General features: G+C 42.4%; 1 protein-coding gene across 7 annotated transcripts in view; it reads right to left on the minus strand.

Annotated features, from left to right (window-relative positions):
* Positions 1–8,489: 8,489 nt before the first annotated feature.
* LOC135514789 (non-muscle caldesmon-like) overlaps positions 8,490–19,398 on the minus strand; it is a 55,796-nt gene continuing 44,887 nt past the window's right edge. For 4 of the 7 annotated variants that reach the window (XM_064938394.1, XM_064938396.1, XM_064938393.1 and 1 more), the window contains 7 exons: positions 18,419–18,462; positions 18,226–18,301; positions 17,605–17,739; positions 17,304–17,396; positions 15,060–15,128; positions 11,769–11,805; positions 8,490–10,424 (listed from right to left, as the gene is read on the minus strand). In XM_064938394.1, coding sequence (XP_064794466.1) covers positions 10,405–10,424; positions 11,769–11,805; positions 15,060–15,128; positions 17,304–17,396; positions 17,605–17,739; positions 18,226–18,301; positions 18,419–18,462 — 474 coding nt within the window. In that variant the 3' untranslated portion in view covers positions 8,490–10,404. Of the gene's footprint in view, positions 10,425–11,768; positions 11,806–13,505; positions 13,572–15,059; positions 15,129–17,303; positions 17,397–17,604; positions 17,740–18,225; positions 18,302–18,418; positions 18,463–19,398 lie in introns of all 7 variants that reach the window. The other 3 variants (XR_010451729.1, XR_010451730.1, XM_064938397.1) reach the window with 3 other exon arrangements.

The following is a 19,398-nucleotide window of genomic DNA, read 5'->3' on the forward strand; positions in this document are numbered from 1 at the left end:
CCTAGGACTAGTTACATAGAACAAGACTAGGACTAGTTACATAGAACAAGACTAGACCTAGGACTAGTTACATAGAACAAGACTAGACCTAGGACTAGTTACATAGAACAAGACTAGACCTAGGACTAGTTACATAGAACAAGACTAGACCTAGGACTAGTTACATAGAACAAGACTAGACCTAGGACTAGTTACATAGAACAAGACTAGACCTAGAACAAGACTAGTTACATAGAACAAGACTAGACCTAGGACTAGTTACATAGAACAAGACTAGACTAGTTACTAGAACAAGACTAGTAGGACTACATAGAACAAGACTAGACCTAGGACTAGTTACATAGAACAAGACTAGACCTAGGACTAGTTACATAGAACAAGACTAGACCTAGGACTAGTTACATAGAACAAGACTAGACCTAGAACTAGTTACATAGAACAAGACTAGACCTAGGACTAGTTACATAGAACAAGACTCGATCTAGAACTATAGTTACAAAGAACTAGACAGCGCTCACCTTGAGTCTCTCCACCGGCTGTTGGTGAAAAACATACAGAAAAAGAAGGGATGAACACACAGAGCTTTCAACAGAATATTCACACATTTATGGTAACAAATTGGATTATTACGGCAGGGTATTTCAGTGATAGGCCTTATCTAGTGAAACCTACTGTATGAAAGTGTGTATTACGCAACCAAAACCAATGCATTATCACATAGTGATGGCTCAATGTTCTGACAGGCAGCGGAATGGTATAAAACACAGATTATTAGATACTAAGGAATACAAAAGAACATTCACATCAGACCGTCACAGTCTATAGTTATAGGTCTACACTTCATGCATTCTGTACAAGACAACAACGTATCAACAGGCCCCTTCTCCTGCAGGCGTTTCTATGTGAGGGACATGAGAAGGATTCGTTTAGTAGTCGATAAGACGGAAGTGTGGATCAGTGACGTGTGAGAATATGACGTTGTAAAAACAGATGCTGTAAAGGTCTATTGGTATTGAATCAGTACATATGAATCAGTAATGGGGGTTATCAATATGATACGTTTGTTCGCTGGGTATGCTAAAGGGGCCCAAATGGTACCAGTGAAAGGTGTGCTATTTAAGCAGTAAGGCCCCAAGGGGGTGTGGTATATGGCCAATATACCATGGCTAAGGGCTGTTCTGTGCCTGGACACAGCCCTTAGCCGTGGTATATTGGCAATATACCACAAACCCCCGAGGTGCCTTATTGCTATTATAAAAACTGGTTACCAACATAATTAGAGCAGTAAAAATACACGTTTTGTCATACCCATAGTATACGGTCTGATATACCATGGCTGTTAGCCAATGAGCATTCAGGGCTCGGAACCACCCAGTTTATAATACAGTTTATAACATGCATACATATGGGATATCAAATGCAGCTCAAACTAAGTGAATTTGAAGCCAAGAAACGCGTTTATCTTCTATTACTGCGGGGGGCGGCTCTGTGATAAAAGCATCATCAGACTGATTAGCAAAGATAGGAAGGCGTGAAGCGAATATTAGAATATGAGATGATGCACTGTACATATTTGTAAAATGAAGCCAAGAAAAGCTTTACCTACGACAACAGGGGCACTGTGTCGCAAGGACACATTAATGAATCAATAAAGCATGAAGCAAATAATTACGAAAATGAATGTGCAAAAATATTTTGTTGCGGCTTTGACAGCACCCGTGGGACAGATTAGCTGCATGCTGCTGTCGTGCCGAGTTAATATATTATGTTACTACTGCAGATAGAAGGTATAATCTATGCAGGGGAAAAATTCGTAATGTCGAGGTAAAAATATCAAAATTACCTTCTACTGGTTAGGTTAGGTTAAGAGAACGCGGAGTGGATCAGTTGAGTGTAAAAATACGAGGTCGAGAACAATAATATATATAAAAATAAAAATAACTCAGTCAGTGTTGTGAAAATACGTATGTACTGTATGCTACATTAATATAATGCCAATTGCTCATGTGACTTCGATTACTTCACTGGCATTAGTGAATGTGTACTATTAGCACGAATATACATATATACTAGAAACTAAAGACCATGGTAAAGCAGAACATGACCTTCACCTTCTACTTCTGGCTCTGGTTCTGGTTCTGCCTCTGGTTCTATAGTGAAAATACAATATTAGTATGTGAATAAAGCTTGAAGCAAACAAGACAGACTTACTCTAAACACTTATCTCTGGCAAGACGGTAAAGAAAAGTATAACCTTGATGTCGTAGCTGGGGCGCATTCCTAACGTGCAGTAGTGATATTTAATGTGAAAAGCAAGAAAGCATCACCTGGTTCTATGTCTAGTGTGGTCTCTATGGTAACGGTAGGGAAGGATTAGCAATGGGATCAATTATTATTATTATTCAATCATAAAAATAATGTGCAAACACAAGAAGCATATCAAGCCACGACACGGTTTACCTACAACTGCAGAGGCAGGTTCTGTGGTAAAAGTCATGTCGTTGATTAGTGAATTTGCAATGAGTGAAGCAAATGACTTGAAAACGGGATAGTTCAGCAATTGTACATATTTAGATATACTGCAGATAAATCACTTAACTATCCCTTTGATAAAGATGATAACTGTTTTGGTAGTAAGCCAATAATAATAATAATAATAATAGCCAAGAAAAGCTTGACCTTCTACAGGTTCTGGGGCAGGTTCACTGTTATGCTAAGGCAGAGACAATGAGGCAGAGAGAAATACCAGTGACTAGAGCCAAAATGTTACAATGCATTTTATGAAACTGGTATGTATGACCTAGGAATATAGATGATTTCAACCCTGAAGACAACTGAATCTCTAGCTGTACTATATGCGTACCTTGATAATATATAATATAATAATTATATATAATAATATATAATATATAGATCTGTTTCCATGCAGTTCACAGCACATGGGAAGCTTTACCTTCCTCTGCTGGGACTTCAACCTCGACTGATGAGTGGATAGTAGATTGATTATTGGTTCTATATAAAGCAATGAGTTGGTAGAAGTTGGCCCTAACCACTGACCTAGGGTCAGATATTGTTTAAGGATAATAATGATTGTGGTTTAGAATTGGGGTTGGGTGATCTTATCCTAGATCTGTCCTCGGGGCCACTTCTACGTTAAGATCAAGACAAACTGTTTATTACACCATCAAACTGGTATGAAAGTAATTTTCATACATAAGGATCAGATTGGATCCAATTGTTTAAATCTAATTCAGTATCAGCGTGATTTCCATACAGTACATACAAACATGTCATGCAACCTTGGTCAGAACATTGAGAATCATTCTGGAGTGAACAACACTGTCTAGCTATTGGATTGAATATGGAGATGGACGCATGAAAAGGGTAAAAGTCTCATACTCATGAATTGGATGTCGATGTAAACATACACCACAGAGACAGAAGGGTAGGAAATCAGTATACAAATGATATGCAAATTCCACATGTTTATCTTGACAGATAAAACGTAGACATAGCATTTTAAATTTCACGTGAAAAAGATCTCACTTAACGTGTATTCTGATCAGGTACACGAAGCATGCTTTTTTGAAATTCATGGAGAATTTGAGTGTAAACAGTAACGAATGGCCTACGACAGGCTTTGACAATGACACAAGAAGCACAATAGACTTGCTCCAGTATATCTATCATGCGCTCCATCAAACAATGTCCAAGTAACGCACGGAGCCATGCAAAGCGTTTACCTTCCTCTGCGGGGGTTTCTGCAACTGCGCAGACATAGGTGAAGTGAGCTCAGCAATATAGCTAATATAGTCAATCTTAGCATTATATGTGCAATTGAGTGCACAAAACATTAGGAACACCTTCCTAATATTGAGTTGTAAACCCCTTTCCCCCTCTGAACAGGCTCAATTTGCCGGGGCATGGGCTCTACAAGGTGTCGAAAGCGTTCCACAGGGATGCTTCCCACAGTTGTGTCAAGTTGGCTGGATGTCCTTTGGGTGGTGGACCATTTTTGATACACACGGGAAACTGTTGAGCGTGAAAAAAACAGCAGTGTTGCAGTTCTTGACATTCTCAAACCGGTGCGCTAGGCCCCTGTTACCATACCCCGTTTCAAAATATCTCGTCTGGCCCATTCACCCTGTGAATTGCACACACATATCTCTCAATTGTCGCAAGGCTTAAAAATCCTTCTTTAACCTGTCCCCTCATCTACACTGATTGAAGTGGATTTAATAGGGGACATCAATTAAGGATCATAGCTTTCACCTGGATTCACCTGGTCAATCTATGTCATGGAAAGAGCAGGTGTTCCTAATGTTTTGTTCACTCAGCGTACAGTGGCTTGAAGCATATTTTGTTCAGTCAAAAAGTAATAATACATTCTCAAAGTCTTACTGTACCTTCCTCCCTGAAAAGAAAACAAACAAAAAAACATGAGACATTTTGTTGGAAGACATTGTTTTGGATAACATTTTCATCACTAGATACACTGGCTGTCGTTTCTATAGTTTCTGAGATGACAAAGATAAATAGGCTACACTTACTCATTTTCTTCATCTGCCATGCTTAGATTGGATTACCTGGACATGAGAGACAAGAGTACTGAGGTTTTCTGTTTCACACAAATAAGCACAGGAGGGAAGGAATAGAGTGGTGAACTGACAGGGGCATGGATGGATTGTAGAAATACTTGATAAAGACCGAACCCTTTGAATCATTCCTCCCCACACAAAGCGGTGTCTAAAATGGCACCCTACTCCTGATATAGTGCACTACTTTTAACCAGGGCTCTAGTGCACTAGATAAGGAATAGGGACCATTTTAAACCCACTCAGACCTAGTAACATTTTACATCTGTGGCAAATAGAGATACACAGTACAGTAATATCTGACGTGTTTGAGTGGAGTCTATGTACATGCATGCTACCGTTCAAAAGTTTGGGGTCACTTAGAAATGTCCTTGTTTTTGAATGAAAAGCACATTTTTTGTCCATTACAGTGTAGACGTGATTAATGTTGTAAATGACTACTTTAGCTGGAAACGGCGGATATTTAATGGAATATCTACATAGGCGTACAGAGGCCCATTATAAGAAACCATCACTCCTGTGTTCCAAGGGCACGTTGTGTTAGCTAAACCAAGTTTATCATTTTAAAAGGATAATTGTTCATTAGAAAACCCTTTTGCAATTATGTTAGCACAGCTGAAAACTGTTGTCCTGCTTAAAGAAGACTAGTTGAGTATCTGGAGCATCAGCATTTGTGGGTTTGATTACAGGCTCAAAGTGACCAGAAACAAAGACCTTTCTTCTGAAACTCGTCAGTCTATTCTTGTTCTGAGAAATGAAGGCTATTCCATGTTAGAAATTGCCAAGAAGCTGAAGAGCTCGTACAACACTGTGTACTACTCCCTTCACAGAACAGAACAAACTGGCTCTAACCAGAATAGAAAGAGTGGGAGGCCCCGGTGCACAACTGAGTTAGAGGACGCCTCACTAGTCCTCGACTGGCAGCTTCATTAAATAGTACTCGCAAAACAGCAGCCTCATCGTCAACAGTAAAGTGGTGACTCCAGGAGGCGGCCCTCTCGGCAGAGTTGCAAAGAAAAAGCCATATCTCAGACTGGCCAATAAAAATAAAAGATTAAGATGGGCAAAAGAACCCAGACACTGGACAGAGGAACTCTGCCTAGAAGACCAGCATCCCGGAGTCGCCCCTTCATTGTTGACGTTGAGACTGGTGTTTTGCGAGTACTATTTAATGAAGCTGCCAGTTGAAGACTTGTGAGGCATCTGTTTCTCAAACTAGACACTCTAATGTACTTGTAATCGAACCCACAAATGCTGATGCTCCAGATACTCAACTAGTCTAAAGAAGGCCAGTTTTCTTGCTTCTTTAATCAGGACAACAGTTTTCAGCTGTGCTAACAATTGCAAAAGGGTTTTCTAATGATCAATTATCCTTTTAAAAAGATAAACTTGGATTAGCTAACACAATGTGCCATTGGAACACAGGAGTGATGGTTGCAGATAATGGGCCTCTACGCCTGTGTAGATATTCCATAAAAAATCAGCTGTTTCCAGCTACAATAGTCATTTACAACAATTTGATGTCATTTTAATGGGCAAAAAATGTGCTTTTCTTTCAAAAACAAGGACATTTCTAAGTGACCCCAAACTTTTGAACAGTAGTGTATGTGGTGTTCTTTCACCACTGGCACTGGCTGCCCTGAGGCCCTCAGCTCTAAACAGCTCCAAGACTAATCCTCAGCCATTTCCTCTTGGCATGGAGGGCCTCTCCTCTCTGCTCTATCGTCAGGAAAACCTGTTGTCTGGATAACACACTAACCATTACACTGGGACTGGGACTGCAACGGACACTTTGAGGGCCACATTTAAGTATTTTTGCACCAGGCACTAAAATGCACTGTTACTTTCCAATACTTTCTTTATAGATTTCCAGTTTAAGGCAAACAGATAACAGTAAATTCAACTTTTTAATTTAATTCTTTACAACCACTGCCCTACCGTCCCAATAGTAAATCAGTGCACTAAATGTGTTTACTCTATTCTAGAAACAGAAGGTGAACACGTGAACATGTGAAAAGGAATAGCAGATATCTCCCAGATATGTACTGCCCCTTTAATTCAACTCCAACTTGTTATTTCAAGCTGATGGCCTTGTCATACCACATTCGGGGCATTTTAGGGACAACCTGACGGTTATCATTACCTTTACAGACAGGAACAGATTCCTGAGGTTATATAGTCCTATATTTAACTAACAAATGTCAGAATGCTATTATGTGGATGAATCATTTGAGATGACACCTTTCCGTTTGAAAGACCAATCGTCAGATCATAAAACTAGTGTCCCCCCGTTGATATACAGAGGGGTTATTTTTAACCATGATAAAGCACAGATCATCAGCAGGTGTTAGGTGCTCTTCCAGACAATGAAGTTGGCTGAGCTTATTGAGTGCCTGTGTGCTCGTACTCACACACACAGTAAATCAATGAACAACATGCCAGTCAAGGCCAGCTTATTTTGGACAACAGGGGTTGGCCAGCCATCTAGAGCTTTACATACAACACCCATCAACTCCACAGCTTTTAGCAACATGCATTACATTCCCAAGATGATCCCATTATGAAACTATCAGAGGAGATGGGAGTCAATCTTAACATTGACCATATTTGCCATGAAGGTAAAAACTGAAGCAACCCTAGAGACCTGGATTAGAAAACCATTACCCCTCACCTCACCCATCCCTCCCTCCCTCCTTCCCTAACCCCTTTTCTGTCCCTTCCTGTGCCCACCGTCTGACTTTACATGCCAGTTCATGTGAAGTGTATTTGGGACACACTCCTATGCATAACATATATTTGGACTGAAGTAGCTAGCCTACAGTGTAGCTCTTTAACACAGACTTTCAATTTAGTTGAGGACAAGTGTCCCAGTACGACCCCCAAATGGATACAACAGAGAACTCTAGCTAAGAGAGGTGTGAAGTAGAATATAGACCATCTGTTTAAAGAGCTGTCTCAAAACGTATTAACTGAAATCCACCGAGAATTCACAGGCGATGAGACTTGTTTCCCTGTGGAATTAAATGTGTTTTGCTTTAATGTGTGTGGTCAGTATTGGATCCTGGCTCGATCGCTGGAATAACATGGTCTGACAGTGGCAGGAATGTTGCGGGTGCCGCTTTCAGCATTAAGTCAAAGCCCAAAGCATGCTAACACCCAGTTCCCCCTACAGAGGACGAGCTTAGCGCCCACTGACAGTCTGTCTCTGTCCAGTCTGAGCCATGAGAAGCAAATCAAACAAATGGGGAAAAAACAACAGAATCCATAGACTTTTCTCTCTGGCAGTGCCTGAAATGTATTAGTTTAGCATTTGTGAATGCAAAAAAAATATATGGTCCCTCTTGCCCAGAGAACATTTATTCCACATCCCCAGTGCCCGGATTGACACGGGTTATGAGGCATAGGTCCAGCCTCAGAGCAGGCATTCATGCATGCATGCATCCCCGTAAAGTGTTACCATCACAGTCAAGTCAGGGGTCACAGTTAATAGCCTTACCTCCAAACCCCACGGGGAAGAGAGATGGTAAAGTAGTGCTGGGCCGGTCTTATTCGTTGAGATCCAGAAACAGACAAGTTCAATGAGACTCTTAAGGCTCCCATAATACAGCCCTGCCACCAATGTCACCACCTCTTATCTCTGATTGGCTAGGGCAGTGAAGTCTATTGCTGGAGCTAGAGAAAGCCTAGTATATATCTCAACCATTAAAGGAGGAACAACGACTTGACAGCGGCTGATCTAATAGCTGTAGTCATGTAATGTCATACTCACACAGACTTTTAACATTCATTTGGTTCCGAGTTCCAAGATAGGTAGAGGTTGAACGGTCTAAGCAGCCAATGATATTGTGAGTTCAGTGTTAAGAGAGAAAGAGGAAAATAAACTAGACAAATTGGAACAATTTATATCTCTTTATTGCAGTTGTTGAGTCAGCGGTACAAATATTTCAGAACATGTATTCTGTAGGAAACTACCCACTACCATCAACGTTTGATCTGAAACTGCAGATAGTGTGCCTTGCATAGTTAACTCTACACAATAAATGAGGGTGTTTGAAATAAAAAGCAAAATTACCAAAATATGAAATAACAGCAATGTAAAATAATGTCATATATTTTGGTCAGACTCCATTGCTTGTAGTTCTAAGGAGTCATGGAATGTGATTGTTCTGTATAAAACCTTGACAATCTTTCAATGCCCCTGATAACCTTTATTTAATACCCAGATCAACAAAGCATGTCATGCAAAATGAATGAGCGAAACGTGAAACGCATAAACCTCAATAAAGAAACGGTAAAAGAAGAAGAAAGAAACAGCTGAAGTCAAACTGAGTTGGCAAAGTCGAAGGTACAGTTTATTCGGTGCCTGCAACAACAAGGCCTTGAGACCATTTTGGATGTAAAGGATTTGTGCTGGAAACACGATCTTACATACCGCAAATGCAACTTTAAGAAAACTCAAAACAAGCGTCAAGCGCAATTGTCGTCTGGAGTCAAAATGACTCTTCTGTTGACTGATTCAGTCCTCGATCATTGTCCACATCTAAATGTGCACTTTCCCTTCTTCCCAGAGTGCTATAGTTATTAGCACATGGGATTTGGGCTTAAATGGCAAGGCGGCATACGGCTTAAAACCGATGCCGTCTCAAGGTACAGGCACGGTGTATAAATGTGTATCTGGCCTGCTATATTCAGACAACCTCACTGACAAAGCGGAGGTCCTTAACGTCCTGGATAGAAGCCATTGGAGCATGCATGTGAATAAGCCCGGCGGTGTGCTTAGTGGCGTGGAATGTTGTGGGTCAGAGAGTCCCTAAAATGACGACGTAACTCTAAGTACACCTGCTGCATTATGGGTTGTTTGAAAGTTTAACAAAGTGAATTTAGAAATTCAAAACAGCAGGTACAAAAGTCACAAAAACAGCCAATGACAAAACACGTAAAAAAACAACAACAAAAAAACATAAATAAATTGAAACGAGGATAATAAATGTTATAATAGCCGTCTTAATATACAACTTTCCTTTAGTTGCTTGCACTGCCTTTCATTGCCTCTTGTCGGTTGGTAGTCATTTAATTTTAGAGTACAAAAGCGAAACAAATCTCGAGTATAAAGCTGTAATAGAAGATACAGTATAATATTCATAACGACGTGTACTTCTGTGCTAACACATATTAACTCAGACCGTTGTTGCACTATTGGTAAGACAAAATAAAGTGAAATAAGCCAAATCTACGGAGTGCTTATAATCTCTCTCCTGAACTGGTGAACATGAATAAAATAGCTATGTGTGAAGCTTTGCTTTAAATATAAATTTAAAAAAAGAAGTGAGATGGACGACATGGACAGAGCATCGATGGTAGATATCTCTCTTTGGAACACGGAGATGATTGTGGAACTGGACACCTCATAAAAACCATGTCTTTACTATATCAAAAGTACACATGTACTGAAGAGCGTATGGGAAATACATCTAATCTCAATTATTATTTTTTTCTTCTGCAAGTTGTTGCTTATTACATATAAAACAAATGACCATATCATAAAAACATCCAAATTTCACAGCATATTAATTTGTTTGTTGAGAAAGTAAAGCATAGCAAATTCGTTGTGCAAAGGCACTACACTGTAGATACGAGATGGTGGCTATTCGTTTCAGTACAGTGCTAATTAAATAAAATCTCCTGTTTCTCTCCATTCCTTGGGTTCCCTCAGGGTGGTGGTCATATTGTTTTGGTATAATACACATAGAAAAAGGAAGAGTCTTGGATTGTCTTGGTCCCCACCAGCCTTCAGAAGAAACTCTTCGTATCATTCGTGTCCCATACCTGCTGAGGGACAGAGACAAGTCTATCAGAGCTACAGTCAAAATCTAAGAGTTGAATACTCTAACCTCTAACCTATTTCAGATGGGTTAGACCCACACATCCATCCACCTACTCACACATACTTTTTACATTTAAAAAAAAGTATTTATGATTTAACCTTTAATTAACTACCGAAGGACAAAACCATTATGCCTTTACACACACAGTCAGTCAAATTTAGCCAACTAAAGAGACCTCGGTCTTGGTAGTAATCTTGATCTGGTGTCTTTGCAGTATGACTAGAGCCCTCGGGGAAAAACAGTCAAGCAGGCCTTTCTGCATGAGACTGGGGTTGTTGCATGCTGTTCGATGTGGTGTCAGAGGCCTCTGAGGTCCCTGCCTGCCTACCCGTCTCTACTGACATTTATATAACTGACTCCTGCCATGTTGTCATTTGCCCTTCTCTCAGCGACAACAAAGACAGGGAGTGAATACAAGGTGTGTGTGTGTGTGTCGAGAAACGTTGGATGTGTGTAGCTATTTCAAGCGTCTCGCTCTACTTTTACACATTCACCATTAAAAGTAGAGAGAGAGACAGATTGTCTGGGGTCGAGATTTTCAGAATGCACCAAATATGGAACCACACCTTGCCTGAACTGTGAAGTGAGCTTGTTACAGTACGTTTGCCTCTCCTCTGCTAGCCCCTGACAAAATGAGGTGTATGGCGTGATAATCTTCCACCACACGAGCTAGTAGTGTGTCAACCCAACAGCTGTTCATTTGTTCACAGCCTGGAAGGTCCGACCCCGACAATAGAATCCATGTCGGGGTAAGGAGGGGGTTGAGGATGGGGGGGGGGGGGGGTTGGACAAACGACACATTTCACATCTGACATCCTTGAAGGCCAGTTCTCTCTACTGGGACAAAATAGTCGTGGTGGGCAGGCCACTTTGGAAATAGAACACAATGCGAAAGTAGCATCTGAAACTGCCATTTGCCAGAGAGCCAAACAGCAAACAGAGATGATTTACAGCTGGCACCAGGTCCCAGGGGCAATGGTGTTATAGGGAGGGAGGGAAGGGGTTATGGGAGCTGGGGAAAGAAGGGAGGGAGTTATGGGTGCTGCCGGGCCACATGGTCGTAAATTACAACAGGCTCCTTTCCCTGTCCTTTTTCAGACGGAGCAGTCCCCTTTAACCTCACTGACTCTGGGTGGGTATTGTCAGTAGAGCAGACTTATGACTATTGTAGATACAAAGACATGCATAGGCCCAAACAAGATGGGCACAGATACACACACAGTCAGTCAACTTTGACCTCCGCATAAGGCTTAAAACGATGTTGGTTATGGTAACAGAATGGACTCACCATTGGCAACAGATTTATTCTCCCCTCTACCAGTCACCTGCGAGAAGATAGATGGAGAGAAAAGTCAGAGAGAAAGTCATCCGAGGTAGCAGTCACTTCAACAGTCCATTTAGTCAATGCTACCATAACCTGAGAGATACTGTGTGCACTGGAACCTTTCAATCTCAGGCTGTGGTTTGACCAAATTGATCTCTTCTACATTAATAAGGAAGGTTTTATGTTAATTTGAGAATGATTTCCATTCTTTTTAGGGACTTCAGTTTGAGACCGAGAGGTTTGAGACAGAGTGCATTTAAATATATATATATATATATAAGTAGGCAAGTCAGTTAAGGACAAATTCTTATTTACAATGAGAGCCTAGGAACAGTGGGTTAACTGACTGTTCAGGGGCAGAACAACAGATTTTTTAACCTCGTCAGCTCAGGGATTCAATCTTGCAGCCTTTCAGTTACTAGTCCAACGCCCTAACCACTAGGCTACCTGCCCGAACCAAGAAGGTTATTCCAGCCAATTGGGGGAATTGGGAAATAACATGAACATCCTGTCCAACACATCCAAACCCTGCATCTACAAAAAACACACAACCACACAAAGTCTATCCAGTAAAGCCTGGTCGTGGTGGTTCGTGGACAACATCTCCCACAGTTCCCTGTGGTAACACTGCCCTGTCTGTGTCGCAAATATCATCATATTCCCTACAGTGTGCACTAATTTTGACCAGGGCCATTCTGGACACAAACACCGATACCCCGCCCGCTTCCATGAACTTATCCCAAGCCCATTAGGCCCCTACGTCCCCTATCTCCTCATACAGCTCTCCTGACATCACCACAATGTGTGGTTAGTTAATAACACAGCTCATAACCGCCAGCCCCCTACCTTCCCCAGCTCCACGCCTGGTTTACGTCAGCACTAACCAGCAGTCTAGTGGCCCTCCATCTCTATGTGGCTCGCCACAGGATTGGACTGCACTGCTGGCAGGTTGCTATACTCTGTCTGTGTGTTCAGCTATCGGGAGACTGCAGAACAAGGCCTATTTCACAAGCCTCTCTGCTCCAGGGGTCAAATTTAGAGCCATTCCATAAATAAATATCATTATTGGTGTCTTTTATCGGTGAAATGTCATCCTCGTAAATAACAGAGGCCACATGGTGGGGTTGTGGCCAACACTGTGGTCATTGGAGCGCCATGGGGTCCTGTATTACGAGGGTCACAGTAGAGGTTGGAGATAGCTGTCCTTACAATTGCCTGTTCAGAATGTGGTTAAAAGGACCCACACATACAGTAGCAAGTAATGGTTCTGCTAGCAAGGCCAGAGTTGTGTGTAAAATGAAGTGTACTTCTACAACAGCATGAATTGAAATATAGAGCAAAGTAGAAAGGACTATACAGGAAGCATGGCTGCTGCTGTGTCAAGAGAGGCATAGCAATGAGAGGCTGGAAAAAAATATAGAACAGCCGTTTTGTGAAAGGCACTTGAGGCTCTAATTACCTATAGAATAGCAATAGCACAACACATGGCCCTTAACAGTGCCTTCTATTTACAGTGCAGCTGGTTCCAGATCTGTTTGTGCTGACTTGCCAGCTCCTATTGTCATTGCTACAAACAGATCTGGGACCAGGCCTGAGTGTGATTTTTACTAATAAAAGAGAAGACCTGACATCGTAGTAGACTGAGGTCATTCCAGTGATAATATCAGTGCAGCGAAGTTGACATCTTTAAAACATCTTTACCTCTCCAGGGTTTCCAGACTAGTTAACGGTGAAGTCAACTAGCTAAGAGAGCTCTTCTTCAGAGCTCTTCAAACAGAAACAAGACAAAGCAACAAGCCGTTGTTATCCCCCTAGCTGGCAAATGTACATCATATGATATTATTAACTAACAGATGAATACTACAGGGCCTCAAAACACTCCCCAGGTATACTTTTAGGTGTACTGTCGTTGTGTGACATCATGCGAATGTACTGGGGAGTATACTGTATGTGTGTCCCAATTGGCACCTTACACCCTATGTAGTGCGCTACTTTAGACCAAGACCCATAGGGCTGTAGTAAAAAAATAAAAAAAGTGCTCTGTGTAGGGAGTAGGGTGCCATTTGGGACACAGATGTGTGAGAAAGTATGATGGTACAAATTCCAGTAATTTTTGCAAACTTTTTGCATATCTGTAACTATACTGAACAAAAATATAAAACGCAACAAGCAGGAATTTCAAAGATTTTACTGAGTTACACTTCATATGAGGAAATCAGTCAATTGAAATAAATTCATTAGGCCCTAATCTATGGATTTCACATGACTGGGAATACAGATATGCATCTGTTAGTCACAGATACTTTAAAAGGGCCTCAGGATCATGTCACGGTATTTCTCTGCATTCAAATTGCCATCGATAAAATGCAATTGTGTTAGTCATCTGTAGCTTAAGCCTGCCCATACCATAAACCCCACCGCCCCCATGGGGCAGTCTGTTCGCAACATTGACATCAGCAACCCGCTCACCCACACAATGCCATACACGTGGTCTGCGGTTGAGGCCAGTTGGACATACTGCCAAATTCTCTAAAATGACTAAGGCGGCTTATGGTAGAGAAATTAACATTCAATTCTCTGGTAACAGCTCTTGTGCTCATTCCTGCAGTCAGCATGCCAAGTGTATACTCCCTCAAAATCTGAGACATCTGTGGCAATGTGTTGTGTGACAAAATTGCACATTTTAGTGTGGCCTTTTATTGTCCCCAGCACAAGGGGCACCTGTGTGAATGATAATGCTGTTTAAACAGCTTCTTGATATGCCACATCTGTCAGGTGGATGGATTATCTTGGCAAAGGAGAAACACTCGCTAGCAGCGATGTAAACAAATTTGTGAGAAATACGCTTTTTGTTGCTATGGTACATTTCTGGGATGTTTTATTTCAATTCATGAAACATGGGAACAACACTTTACATGTTGCATTAATATTTTTGTTCAGTGTACATTCTTCATGGCATTAGCCATGGTCTAAACTCAGGTATGTGTGTTTATGCATGTGTGTGTACACTCTTAGGAAAAAGGGTTCCAAAGGGTTCTTCGGCTGTCCCCATAGGAAAACCCTTTCCAAAACCCCAAAAGGTTCTATCTGGAACCAAATAGGTTCTACCTAGAATTAAAAAGGGTTCTTCAAAGGGTTCTACTATTGGGACAGCTGAAGAACCCTTCAAGGTTCTAGATAGTACCTTTTTTTCCTAAGAGTGTGTGTGTGTGTGTGTGTGTATATACTATGAAGAGTTCAGGTGGGCCAGGTTACCTTGGCTGGGGAGGATCCCTTGTTTTCCCACAGACTTCTCTTGTTAGTCACATCTCCTGGCTTCAGATCCTGCAGAGAGAGACGGGAGGGATGGAAAAAGGAAGGGGGGGGGGGCGGGGAGTGCATCAGTGTCTGTAGTCCTCGTCAACTCATATTCAAGACACACAATTCCAACAATGGTTGCAGTATTTGAGTTGAGGAAACAGAAATGCGTCAACAGTTGGGTTGTATTACTTTACAATACCTGAGGTGCTGAGAAAAGGGATGAGAGGAGGCAGAAAGAGAAGTCCAGCGGGAAGAAGAAGAAGGAAAAAAAGACAGAGAAGGACTACCAGGCAGAGAGGAAATGAGAAACAGTCAGATTGAAGAATGGAAGAAGCTTCTAAAGGAAAGAAGACAGAAGAAAGAGCGACAGTCAGTAAAATATTTATTTCAGAAATGCAATTGTGTTATGCTCCGTTTAACCACAAGAGGGAGACACAGGTGTTGCAGTCACTTCAAGACATAATTTGTCAGCAGGCAGAGAGGCAGACCAGAGCAAACGTTCCCAGAGGGCAAGTCAGTCACCCATATCAGAATCTATATCGGAGAGCGACCACGATTCAATCAATCAAGTATTTTACGGAAATGATTTAAGAGACAGTTACTTTTAACGTCCGTGCAAAATTACAGGGTTTCATAGCGGTTTAAAAAGCTACACGTCAAAGGCCGGCAGCAGGTATCGTGTTACCGACCGTATAACCAGCCACACCACACCACTCACAACGCCCGGACCTTCTGCACTACTTCTTCTCAACGCCGCGTCACCATGGCAACGGCCCTCTAGCGGCCACATGGCGTATCACTACGCCACCATGATCTATGACTCCTACAGTGGTTATGGCAGTGGCTACCTTATGTAAGTTTGCATTCATATCTAGTGCCTCCTCTCACACTGTGCACCTATTCGAAAACAGGTCTGGGTGCCTGAACGTCTTAAAATAAGCACCATCTGAAGTTGAAATATAGTCCAGGAGTGGACCATAGTGATTAAGGGACTGGAGTGCATTCAAAATGGCACCCTTATTCCATGCACTATTTTTGATCAGAGCATAATGGAGTACTCTACAAGCGCTTTTCCATTGAGACTTACCCCACACAAGCGGAACGCCAGTGTTTTATGTTAATGTCAGGTCTTGAGTTATCATCAGTGTGACACTACATTTAAGTCATTTAGCAGACACTCTTATCCAGAGCGACTGACAGGAGCAATTAGGGTTAAGTTCCCTGTTCAAGGGAACATCAGATTTTTCACCTAGTCAACTCAGGGATTCAGACCAGTGACATTTTGGTGAGTGGCCCAACACTCTTGACCACGAGGCTACCTGCCGCCTAAAGACTTGTGGCGAGCAGAATCAACGACCGTTGCATCATTCAAGACTGTTGCTTTTAGTTAAAGCAGGTTCACCATAGCCATGACTCAGTGAGACACGGGCGCCGGGCCCGTGTAGATAGAAACAGAAAAGCCTGAGCCCTTTGGGTAAAATAATGGGATAAATGCAGAATATGGGCCCTGGTCAAAAGTAGTGCACTACGTAGGGAATAGGGTGCCATTTGAGATGAATCACTGGTATGTTGGAATGCATCCACGCAGCCCAGCATGGGAAGCAGCCTGTCTGACTAAATCTCTAAGTCCTTCTGATAACCTGCATGTGATCCATGGTAGGAACCGTGCCACATTTCATATTAAAACTAATAGGTACTCTGACAACATGTGATATGTGCTTTTACAACACAAATAAATGACTGCTGTTAAGTGCTGTGTGTTTTTTTTCCCTTCATGACTTCATGGTTATAACTCAACAGCTCATCCACTTTGCTATGATTTGTATTTCAAAATCCCTGGGTGACGCTAGACTATTTTCTCCCAACACGGCCCATCATCTTACTACTGCTTATTGCAGGCAATTATTAATAAATATACAAAAAAATACATGGTAGCTAACAGCGCTTCTCAAAACTATTAGTAAATACTGTATAAAACATTAAGGACACCTTCCTAATATTGAGTCTGGTCTGATGAATACTCGCCGAAGTGCAGGAGCAACACAGAGTTGGGGGCCGCACATATAGTATGTTTCATAATGAGTGTCTGTTCGCTGTCTCCCTTGAAAGACGTAGTTCATCTCAATAAAGGATTAGATGGAGAGGTGCAAAGAGGACAAAAGCACTGTACAGTAAGTGGTTGCCGTGGAGACGACCTACCGCGGGCCTTCCTCCCGGCGTTTTGCTCTCGGGGGTTTTATTCAGCCAGTCGTTGATGCGGCCCGCCACACCTATCTTCATCCCAGCTGCTTCCTGTGTGGAGAGGGGGAACAGACACGGACAAAGTTCAACTTCAGCAGAACGCCCTGGGCAGCTCGTCATCGGGGATGAACAGGAAGTGGCAGTGAAACGAGCCCCTTCCTCTCTCTCAGCCCCTTCCCCCCCCTTCCCCGGTCCTGACTTCCTCCCAAACCGCTCCCAAATGGAGTTCCAGAGTCCCCGTTGTTAATCCGGTCCCCACCTTGTGCGTGCCCCCGCCGCCCCCGGGTGAGTTGAACACGTTGCCTTTCTCCCACATGGTCTTGATGTTACGTATCCCATCTGTCACCATTGGCAGGTCCACGGCACCGGAGCGCGGGGACCGCATATCCTTGTTCTGTGTATACATACATATAGACAGAGAGTGAGAGAGAGAGACAGAGAGCGACAGAGAGAGAGAGAGAGAGAGAGAGAGAAAAGGGAATGGGAGACTGTGTTAGTGCTGGATTCAGAGTGGGGAATGATCGATGTCGGCAAAGGAGAGAAGAGAAATGTCTTATTTTGCGTTTTCATATCTGGTACTCGATTTGTGACGTGTTTAAAATGGGCTGGAGAAAGGAGCCATACAGAGTAGGCTTATAAATAAAGCATATTGTAGTATAGTACCATTAGCATTATCTAATGCATGTACTGTAGCTTTTAGATTCAGAGCAGGATTCATATATACTCGATGTGCTAGATATGATAATCAGCAATGGTAACAGTTATACAGTCCCAGTCAACACAAGAGGTCTTTCCAACATGTTTCTCACATTGTTCTCATAGGGCTCATTGGTAACAGTAGGTCTAGTCAGGTGATTTGTGTTGATGCGTAACCTCTGACCTGCGCAACAGAGGTGTACTGCTCCAGTCTGTTGTCAATCTTAGAGACGACAGGAGAGTGAGACGTCTTCACCGTGCTGCTCAGAACATACAACAACAGAATTAGCCAAAGGGTCATTTTATTACTGAACTGTAAGACTTCACACTGAAAGCACCGGTTGTGATTCAAACAATAAATGGAAATGACTGTTCACCTTTTCTGTGCCGACTTGTTCAGAAACTCTGCCCTTTCACCAATCTGTAGACAGATCAGTGAATTATGCATCCACCATTTATTAGGCAGTAGCCACACACACACCTCCCAAACACACACAGTAATCCCACAAACCATCCAAACATAGCAGCACCCTCCTTCTCCTCCTTTCTCCTGTTCTACCTTTCCCTTTTTTTTACCAGACCCATTACATCCCTGTTTAGACTGGGCTTTTCCAAGCCCAGCGAGACACAATGTGACTGACTGTTCTGTTCTCCACAGCACTAGCTACAGCTACTGTCACCCAGCCAGGAAAAGCATAGAGCAGAGCAGCACTGGCCTTTTTCAGACCCTGCGCTGTGGGAACCTCGCTCCGACTGCTGTTTATGATATACGACAACAGGGCTGAAAGGGGGGGGTGGAGCGTTCCTGAACAGAAGAAAAAACAACCATCCATCCCCGCTCCCTCTAAAAAATGAAATAAAAAAGAACCCTGCTTGGTCTCTCGCTCAGTTCTGCTACCGAATGTGGGTGTTGCTAAAATACTCCTCTCGACAGGAAATACCCCATTCTCAGGCTGAAGCAGCACATTTTAAAGAGCTCCCATTCCAGTGCGGGTACACTAATCCTATTAACCTAATCGGTTTCCTGCATCCTCGGAGGCTGACGTTCTCGAAGGGAGCAGCCCTCTTTATCTAGTCATAACTCCCATTTGCAGCTTCTGGAACGTTGCATCCTAACGTCACTACTCTGGAATACTTCTGGAACGTTGCATCCTAACGCCACTACTCTGGAATACTTCTGGAACGTTGCATCCTAACGTCACTACTCTGGAATACTTCTGGAACGTTGCATCCTAACGTCACTACTCTGGAATACTTCTGGAACGTTGCATCCTAACGCCACTACTCTGGAATAATTCTGGAACGTTGCATCCTAACGCCACTACTCTGGAATACATTCTGGAACGTTGCCTCCTAA

Source organism: Oncorhynchus masou, chromosome 26, assembly GCF_036934945.1.
Source record: "Oncorhynchus masou masou isolate Uvic2021 chromosome 26, UVic_Omas_1.1, whole genome shotgun sequence".
Classification (NCBI taxonomy): Eukaryota; Metazoa; Chordata; class Actinopteri; order Salmoniformes; family Salmonidae; genus Oncorhynchus; species Oncorhynchus masou.